Source organism: Telopea speciosissima, chromosome 7 (genome assembly GCF_018873765.1).
Source record: "Telopea speciosissima isolate NSW1024214 ecotype Mountain lineage chromosome 7, Tspe_v1, whole genome shotgun sequence".
NCBI classification, from domain to species: Eukaryota; Viridiplantae; Streptophyta; class Magnoliopsida; order Proteales; family Proteaceae; genus Telopea; species Telopea speciosissima.
In genome coordinates, this window is record NC_057922.1 from 63,573,652 (window position 1) to 63,583,317 (window position 9,666).

Sequence of the window (9,666 nt, forward strand, 5' to 3'; positions counted from 1 at the left end):
AGTAGGGGTTGGGTAGTAATTTGACATGCTCCTGTGTCTGGGCGTAGAAACCATTAGATTTTTATCCTCTCAAGTGCGGCTCACTACCCAGTGCACCTCACTTAAGTCCAACCATAAAAACATGGGCAGTGGTATCTTCTTATCAAGTGTTGGGTATGCGGTTGGATTCTCAAGTGAGGTGCATTGGTTAGTGCATCGCATTAGAGAGGATAAAAATCTAAGAACATGCGACCAAGCAGTGTTCTTTTTCCCTAATTAATAATTCGATAACTGACCTATAACAGCCAGTTAAGTCAACCTGATTAAAAAAAAAAAATCCCAAAAATAAAACCAAAACCATTCAATACTGAATCAAACTTTAACGATTTGGTTTTGATAAACCAAATAAAACCGGACCAAACCAACCGTTGCATTCCTCTACATGTTGGAGATGCAATAGTTTTGGGCCAAAAGTATCATTTCAGAATATTAGGGACGGGTGTGTTAAAGCCGTTAAAGGCTAATAAAGGAAGGATGGTATGGTTGGGTGGAATTTTGGTCCTGTCTGACTCCTGAGCCCCTGAATTAATTGATTCGCCGAAGAAACTGCGATTAGGGGAAGAGGCCATGACTATGAGCTTAACCCCAAACGCGTAGCCCCCAATGAACAAAAGTTCTTTTGCAGGTAGTTGGAGATTATGATTTGAATACTGTAAATACCGATCGGGGCAGAGAAACAGGAACTGGGTTTGCGAGTAGAGAGTTTGAATAGGAGGAGATCGGCAGCAGATCAAGGAAGGCGATTTACGATTTCTCTGTATCTCTCTCTGTATGGTATGGGGATTATTAAGAAAGATAAGAGGAGTGATTCTTCTTCTTCAACATCACCCTGTGCTCATCTCAGAGTTGCATATCACCAATGCTTCAACAGGTCAAATTTCAATCTCAATCTCTCTCTCTCTCTCTGTCTGCAGTTCTTTGATGAATGTTTCTGATATGATTAAGCAGGTGGTACTCTGAGAAATTCTTGAAGGGCCAGTGGGACAAAGAGGAATGCGTATCCGAGTGGCAGAAATACAGAGCTTGCCTTTCTGTATGTGTTTTTTTTTTTCAAGAAAAAAAAAAAATGTTAGAATCTGTTTGTTCTTCGCTGTAATTGAGAATTGGAATTGTGCTTTTTTGTTAATTATATCTCTTTTCATCTTTCGTTCGTTTCACAGCAACATTTGGAAGATAAACATCTCAGTCGCTTCCTTGAAGCCGAAGCTAATGTCTATACTCCTGAATCCTCCTGACTGACCCCAGATGAGATGATTCTATTTCTACCCAGGCAGCACTATTGATGAATGATATGCCGCTTCTTCCCATAAAATATCGCAGGCGCTCCTTCGATTTAATCTGTTTTGCCCTACTTCTTGTTCTTAACTTTTAAGTTTTTTTCTCGGAGTTTTCTTAGCTTTGGAGGAATCAAGGAAGGAGTAAAGAATCAGGAATGGAGTTCCTTTAATGCCCTTCCTGCCATGGTTAGTCCTCTTGAAACTGATCAAAGTGTATCGAATTAAGCTTGTGAAGCAGCATATTCTGAAACTCCAACAAATGTTATTATATAAAAGGATAACTGATACATGAAACCAGAGGATTAGAAAAATTCTTGTGGATTTGCTTTTGTGGATCTGTAGAACAAAAGATCTAAATTTTATACTGTAATTCTCTTATCCTGCTCAACTATTGAAATGAAATACATCCCAATCTCACGCCACGGTTCAGAATATCAGAATTATATCATGTAACCCAAATCGACCGCAGGCGATCCCTATTCCGGCTGCTCCAATCCAGTGAGTTTAGGCCTTTTTCGCCAATTATTTCCGAGATTACTTATGATTTTTTTGCAGAATATGACCATTTATCCCCAATTCCGATGAATCGAAACATGAGTTGCTGATGGCAGAATTGAATCTAATGAAGTGAAAGAGAACCATGGGAGGTGTCTGAATTTCCTTCCAGGGACATGAGATGAGTGTGTAATCTAGGATAAGAAATGGGCCTTTCATTATTTCATTGTTTGAACCAACCAACTAAAACAGAAATTTCACAATTTCATAATGGCAGTTACCAACTATTCTGGTTATTCCTGCATCACAAATCACTCTAGGGTAGGTAGCATGAAATATCTTTTGACATGGTTTCAACAAAACAATGAATTTTTTCAAAGCTCTGGTATTTTGTATCTTAGCCACCCAACTAAAACAGAGATAGAAGAGGGCAGTGTGAGTGTATGAGACGCCCTTCATTTCTTCTTGAATAGGTAATGTGCAACCATCCATTCTTCTCCGTTGTTATAACCGAAAAGCTCTGCCACCGAGATGAAGAATGTCCGCCAGTATGCAGTCCACTTAACAGCTGAATCTTTGTCATAAGTTGACTCCATTATTGGACTGATAGAGGTCATGTTCTGGTCCATTCTCTTAAGCCACTCCTCACTGTAAGACATCATGGCATCAGCTATACTTTTAAAAAATTGGATAGCAACAATATTTGAGAACATGAATGGAGATTTCAACTTATTGCACTGTTAGATTGAATGGTCCAATTCAATCATTAATCAAAAATAAAAAATCTCTCCTGTTAAAAGGAAAATTCTTAGTACACAAGGATTAATGCTTAGGCAGCCATGCATGGCCAATATCTACTGTATGGGCAGGATCCCAGCCATCTGTATCCCAAGCTCAAGATTATAAGTTGAAAGACCAAATATACAGAGGGAAAAGAATTGGGGCCCGTCTTACTAAAAGCTAAAGCTCACAGTTAGTGATAACCCCACCAACTTTGTTTGAACCATTCCTAACCCCTTCTTGTAGAATGACATGTGGAAGGGGCTTGATTGCTCAAGAGAAACTACATGGCAATACAAGTAGTTTATAATGTTAAAGATAATATCCCCAAAAGATGGTATTAAAAAGAAAATTTGTTGCGACTGCATGTCTGTCATTCCCCTTCTAACAGAAGGGGTTAGGACTTGGGAATACATCAAAACTGAGGCAGTCAGGCCCTACTCTTTCAAACTCATGTATGCTGTGAGCACTATGCCCTTACCTGGTTCGTGCATAATGTGTCCCATTTACAAGCCAATGGTCAACAATAGAAACATCATCCTGCATGATAAATGCTTCATTATTACTGATTAAATAAGATATAAAGGGGCAGGTGAGGAAAGAAAAACCATAAGATGCTTAGGGATAGAGATTATCCATATTGTAGGGTTCACTTAAAGACCAGCAACACCACTGTTTAGTTTCCATGCAAAATCAAAATATTTATAAAGCTTAGGGGATGAGAAAGCTACTACATGGAAAACTTCTTACGACACCTGGAAATAAAGAAGTAAGTTTGCAGAAGGCATTGTCCCTCCAGTGAAGAAGTATCTGGTGATCCAGTCATCTTCATTTTTGTCCTGTATGAGTTGAAAGGGTAAATAGTTTCATAATTACTAGAGCAAAGAGAATTATAAATTTAACATTCAAATATTTAATGAAAATAAACAGAATGAAGATTGAAGTCAAAATAAAAACATGGTGACAATGAAACACCTCTATATATATATATATATAAAAGAATTGCATCTATGTTGATGTAAGAGTCAGAATCTGAATAGGACATAAGTTGTTGAGCAAAATTTCAGTTGAAAATTTATCAGTTACTGAAAGAGATATAAGTAATAATGTCTATCCATGTGCCACCATATGTTCTGTGCCATTTCATAATCAAACTATGCATACCTCAAAGTGGTAAGCAAATGCTTTGTGGCAGAAGTAATGTATGAAAAGAAGGCTGTCCTGCTTCATCCACTTTGATATTTTCTTAAGGAGCTCCTGGTAGTTCTTCATGTGCTGCATCAAAGGACAAAAATAATGTTGAAAAAACAATATCAACAAACTTCAGAAGCATGGTAAGGCTCAAGATATTTCTTACTTCAAACATTTCTATGGATAAAACTCTATCGAAAGAGGCCTCCATTTCATACGTGCTAATGTCTCCAACAATGATGTCAACATTCTGCAGCTGCAGTTCCCTGTACGAGTTAAAGGTATGCAGTTCAGTGGGTGAAAATAGTTTAAATTTAAACCTAGGTCAGTTAAGCAGCTAAACAAGTTAGCCTTGGAGAAGCAGGGCAGGGATGGGGGGGGGGGGGGTAAAATGGACTAGAGTGTTTGCACCATCCCAGGATCCCCATACTGGAAAGAATGCAAAATAGATACTGCAGTGTATCCATTCCCAAATATGTACTTTAAGCATTGAAGGAAAAGGTGCAAGTGTTTTATTTGCCTTAAGGCATGTTTGGTAAGTGAGTGTTCATCAATTCCAACAGAAACAAATTGAAAGGCACATCCCTTGAAAACTGACAAGAATAAGTATGAAGTCGTAAGATATTTTGATATTTGATGTGTGACCATCAAACCCAATTTAATTGGATTAAATTAATTAATTATATTTTCATTATGTGGTTGTTATAATTGTTTATTTTGTGCAACTGCCCAATATGTTCCGTTATTTGTTCTCAACTATGGACAAACTTGGGCACTTTGTTCTAGGATTGGCATATTGTATTATTCCTCAATGGAGATTGATTGGAAATATAAATGTGGGCACTTTAATGTGTTGAACATTGATCCACAGAAATTCCTGAATGGTTGACCGCCAGTTGTGTTTGGTAATAGGAATTTCTAGTTGTTACTTTTTCCCTTACTTGAGAGGCACTTACTGTTACATTTTTGTTTTGTGCATCTGTGGTGTGCTAATGGTTGATGTCTACCAACAAGATTGACTACACATCGGCCGCTCAGCATACACGATGTAAATGGTGTTGGGGTTGATACTCAATAAGGTTTCCACTGCCGGTTTAGGGAGAACATCCAAGTTAGAGTTGTCAGACTGTTACTGGTCGAAATCCAAGACTTGGTAATTGTTTTGTAAAGTGTTTGCAAAAGGTGTTTTATTTTATTATATTAAATAAATTATATTTAAAAAGTGTTTTCAAATATGTTTGTGCCTAGTCACTAGTCTTGACATTCTTAGATTTATGTACAATGGATTTCTTACATAACGGTGATTTTCTTTCATGTTTTGCTATGTCCATTGTGGGTGTCAGTGATGTGGGGGAGAAACTGTAATGAAACTTTCTAACATTGGGGGTTTTCAGGATACGCATTTTATAGTATCGTCTTTTAGTGCAATTAAGGACAACTTAAAGGCTAACCTTTAGGATCACACCACTTGGCACGATCTAGTCCATTAGATTGTAATCTCCTAACCTAGCTTTTTCTATTTAAGAGAAGCTTCGTTGAAACCCTGACTACACTGCACATAATGGCACAGCACAAAAGAAGAGAAAATTGAAGAGAAAAAGAGTATTCTGCCTCTTCAAGCAAGGGTTTTGACCGTTGGAGGTGGTGCAGTTGACGGAGATCGTAACCTCATGTTGCATCCCTTTGGAGGAGCACACCACTTGTGTGTTCTAGGTAAACTACAAACCCTATTCGGATTTGTTATTACATGTATTCATCGAGATCATTGGCTATGAAATTTTTGTATTGGATATTGAATCGAATCATTTCCGCCGCCACCTTCAAGTGGTATGAGAGCCATGCTCATGGATGAAGACATGAATCTGATCATTTTTGTGCCATGAATAACTCTGTTTTTATTAGGGTTTTTGTCGCTTTGATCATATATGCTTTTTCTCTTCTTAATTTTCTGTTTTGAACAAGTTGACAACCCATGGGGGCTGTTGAATGAAGAGAAACTGAGAAAAGGTAGAGAGTAAGAGAGAGAGAGAGAATAAAAAAAAGAGGGTTCCGAAGGGGGGAGGGGCTCTCAGCCATGGTGGCTTGGGCTCCCTCCCTGGCTGCAGGCAGCAGGCTTCACGGGCTTGCTGCCGTGGCCTGTGAACAAAACAAAATAAAAAAAAAAAAAAGAAGAGGGGAGGTTGAGGGTGGACAGCAGCCGTGGGCTGCTGCCTGCCATGGCCGAGAGAACTTTGGAGTGCTTGGCGGCGGTAGCAGCACCATGGGGGTTCTTCGGTTGTTCATGGTGGTGGTCCCACTTCATGTGGTCGGCTGGCCACCACTTGACTTCACCGCCATCTACTTCTTCCTCCTCCTTTACTGCTTTTGCATGGTGGTGTTCATGTTGTTCTCTTGAAGCTCCATTAATGGAGTTCTTAAGCCTAGTATGAAGCTATGTTAATGGTCATGTGAACCAAATGGGAAACTAAGAGTTGCATTCCAATTGTTAGCAAGTTTCCTATTTAGTCAATGATTTGATTCCTTCAGTTAGCCAAGTAACATAATTAGACGATAATAAAAGAGTTTGATTATATTTTTAATTGTGGATAACTTATTGGCCAATGCTTGGACTTTAGTAGTCTAATCCAATTAGGTAAGTGACTTAGTCAAAGGATAGATTTTACATTATAATTTTAATTGTTAAAATAAATAATGGATTTGGGTCAAACCCAAACCGGTTTTGGATTTGGGTATTGATCCAAATCGGTTATGGGCGTTGGGCATGGGCATATGGGGTTGGATATTAGGTTTTCGATCACATTATGGGTCAAACCGGTTTAGAACCGGTTCAAACCCCAACTGGACAGAGCACAAGTATCATCAATGCAACATATAACTGGATGCGACATACCTGCCCCGCTCATCTATATATGCTTTTTGCGTTGTTGAATTGCAAATCCCTGTGACCCTGCAGTTAGCATATTTTTTAGCAATATATAATGAAAGTGATCCCCAGCCACATCCAACATCAAGGATGGTTTGACCATCTTTTATCTGTGCCCTCTCACAGTATAGCTCCAACATTGCTTTCTCAGCTTCCTCTAAGTCGTTTGACTTACCACTGAAGTAACAACAGCTGCACAAGTTCATAGCTTCACCAAATGAGTGGAATTCATAACTAAACAATAGTATAAGCCTATCTGAATAGTACAGATCTTCTTGAGAAGTTAAAATAACATAAGAGCATAAAATTTAAGAAGAAATATTTTATTTTCGCAATTCTTGCTGTAATTGCAAGTTTTTAGCTGCCCTGCAATCTCAATATCTATATTAAAAACCATACACAAAATTCTAGTCTTCTACTATTTAATGTCCTTTCACTTGCTAGTTCTGCTAAGATTTGCATATTTATGCTTCTTTGTTGGAGAAAGTGAGACTCTTTCCAGAATAAAAAGAAAAATATAGGCACACTAGTGGTCTGATTGGAACTGACATTCGTGATTCACCTTGATTCAGATGATAGTGGTTCTGTGTTTGAATACTTACTTCCCCTGTGAAAATCGAGTATTCTTTATACAACACCACTGCACGCCGCTATCTATTGTTTCTTCAAATTAACACAAATAATAGATTGATATGACCAAAAAAAAAAACATAGAAGTCATGTAGAAATCAAAGTCACTTACCTGTATTTGAGATTCTTTCCTAGTACCAACTTGAAGAAGGAGGTAGGTAATTCATAATGTTGGGACTTTGGTTTCTCTGTCTGGACAGCTATAGGCATATCTTTAAGAGCTGTAAAGAACCAATAATAATCCAGACATGTTAGATTTTTGTTTTAAAGAATAGCATACAATAGTAAGGAAAAATTCTAACAAATGCAATCTCCAACACAGCTACAGGCAAGTGTTTGTCATTACATATCTGAACTATAAGTTTCAGGAAATTAGTTACCCTCATAATTCACCATTTTTTTTTCTTTTGCCGGGGATGAGGTGGTGGGAAAGGGGGTAACCCCCTATTGGTGGTACAATCATCAAGAAAAAAATTTTAAGAGAATAAACATGTAATGTAACTAATTCAGAATTTATAACTTGTCATTGTTGACCTCTTTTGTGTTCCAAAAAAAAAAAAATTCTTTTATTGTGTTAAAATGATTGTCTAATGTTTCTGAATCAACTTCGAAATGATATGTCCGATTCACTCTCTCTCTCTCTCTCTCTATAATTTCATCGCGGTTAACATGATTTATACGATGAAGCAACTCCATAGTGTGATATCTTCTTCAATTCACATTGACAAATAAAATAAAATCAGGAAGCCTCATAATGTGTGTGAATGTGAGAGAGAGAGAGAGAGAGAGAGAGAGAGAGAAAGAGAAAGAGAGAAATTACAGATAGCGAATTGAAGGAGATCAAAGAGCTGGATGGCAGAGGAAGGTTTGTAGCCAGAGCGGAGACGGCTGGCCAACAGCAGCCGCGTCAGCCTCCTTACCACCGCGTCCGGCAGGAGATTTCGCTCCAGAGAAGCCAACATCATCCGCACCGACGCTCCATACGGTACCTGTACCAACGCGTCCATACTGACTGATCTCTCTCTTTCTCTCTCTGTTTGGGAATTGGGAATTGGGATTTGGGAAGGAGGAGATTGGTTGTTCTTTCACCTTCTTGTTCTGTCCAAACGATGTTGGTAATGCAAGTCACTACAAGTGGGGATAGATCTGACCCCTCCATGGGACGTGGGTCCCATACCTTAGAAGCGGGTTTCATATGCCCATAAAGGGTTCAGATCTATCCCCACTCATCCCCATGTGGGTAGTAGATCTGAATTCTTACGGTACTAGTTGGTTGTTGGACATTGGGACTTTCGGGTCAAGGCGAGTAATTTTACGGTTTTATCCCTCCCCCTTTTACTAGGAATGGTTTTCACTCTTCATTGACCATGGTACTAATGCTGAGTTTCCCAAAGGCTCAAAGCCATGACTTTGCCCAAACAAGTTTTTGGCCCTCACACATCCAATCCTTGCCCCACTCAAACAAGTTTTAGGCCCTCACCTTTCTTATCTGAATCATTGAAACTAGGGATGTAAATGGATAACCGAAATCCGAATCCGAATTCGCATCCGTATTCGTTTAGGGGCATCCGTATTCGTTTAGAGATATCCGAAAAATAATCCGAATACTCTGATTAAAATCCGTCCGAAAAAAAATCCGAATACTTAATAATAAAAAATTAAGTAAATAATGATTTTTAGGGTTTTTGAAGATTAAACAAGTTCTAGAATATGATGAAAAGAGAATCATGATCTAAGAGATATGGATTAAGAGAGAATTGTATCCGCTAGGGGAGGAAGGTCCGGTTACACAAGGCGGATATGTAAACGGATGGTCGAAAATCCAATCCGATCCGCATCCGAATCCGTTTAGAGGTATCCGTATTCGGCCAGGAAATATCCGCTCTGATCACATCCGATCCGTATCCGATCCGAATCCGATCCGTTTACATCCCTAATTGAAACCAGCCCTCTATCATTATCACCTACAATTCTGACACCCTCCAATTCCCTACAATCTCTCACATGGGAATGAAATGATCACTTACCCACTGCCTTGGGAAGTGTGTCCAGGCACTAGGTAAGTGGTCATTTCAGCTCCCATGTGAGGGATTGTAGGGGAATTGGAGGGTGTCAGAATTGTAGGAGATAAAAATTCTCTAGACCTGCCCCCCTTTTTCATATTTTTGTAGAGACTTCAACAATGTTGGTGAGTCTTTAGTTAGGAGGGCCTTGTCGTTAGCGAGTTTGACGGATTGACCAGTTTTCACTTCTTGGTTCCCAAGATCTTTGTAACTTGGAGGCCTCGGTCCACTCTTGCTTTGTTTTTCAATAAGTATATTTCCTTGCCAA

The 9,666-nt window shown here is 38.9% G+C and overlaps 2 protein-coding genes across 2 annotated transcripts; one reads left to right on the forward strand and one right to left on the reverse strand.

Annotated features, from left to right (window-relative positions):
* Positions 1 to 760: 760 nt before the first annotated feature.
* Positions 761 to 1,324, forward strand: LOC122669695 (uncharacterized protein At4g33100). The gene is made up of 3 exons (XM_043866526.1): positions 761 to 910; positions 988 to 1,072; positions 1,200 to 1,324. The coding sequence occupies exons 1-3, from the start codon at positions 816 to 818 to the stop codon at positions 1,272 to 1,274; spliced, it is 255 nt and encodes an 84-aa protein (XP_043722461.1). The 5' UTR covers positions 761 to 815; the 3' UTR covers positions 1,275 to 1,324.
* A 787-nt stretch (positions 1,325 to 2,111) lies between these two features.
* On the reverse strand, positions 2,112 to 8,372 carry LOC122666805 ((S)-coclaurine N-methyltransferase-like). The gene is made up of 8 exons (XM_043862876.1): positions 8,156 to 8,372; positions 7,448 to 7,556; positions 6,673 to 6,897; positions 3,949 to 4,048; positions 3,756 to 3,866; positions 3,347 to 3,430; positions 3,073 to 3,131; positions 2,112 to 2,459 (listed from the first exon to the last, which is right to left on the reverse strand). Exons 1-8 carry the CDS (start codon positions 8,340 to 8,342, stop codon positions 2,267 to 2,269), a joined length of 1,068 nt encoding a protein of 355 aa, XP_043718811.1. The 5' UTR covers positions 8,343 to 8,372; the 3' UTR covers positions 2,112 to 2,266.
* Between the last annotated feature and the right edge of the window lie 1,294 nt (positions 8,373 to 9,666).

Coding starts and splice junctions, on each gene's coding strand:
- LOC122669695 (XM_043866526.1), top strand. CDS start 816: ATGGGGATTATTAAGAAAGATAAGAGGAGTGATTCTTCTTCTTCAACA. Junction 911..987: donor TATCACCAATGCTTCAACAG/GTCAAATTTCAA, acceptor ATGATTAAGCAG/GTGGTACTCTGAGAAATTCT. Junction 1,073..1,199: donor AATACAGAGCTTGCCTTTCT/GTATGTGTTTTT, acceptor TTCGTTTCACAG/CAACATTTGGAAGATAAACA.
- LOC122666805 (XM_043862876.1), bottom strand. CDS start 8,342: ATGGACGCGTTGGTACAGGTACCGTATGGAGCGTCGGTGCGGATGATG. Junction 3,867..3,948: donor TATCCATAGAAATGTTTGAA/GTAAGAAATATC, acceptor CCTTTGATGCAG/CACATGAAGAACTACCAGGA. Junction 3,431..3,755: donor CATTTGCTTACCACTTTGAG/GTATGCATAGTT, acceptor CAACTCATACAG/GACAAAAATGAAGATGACTG.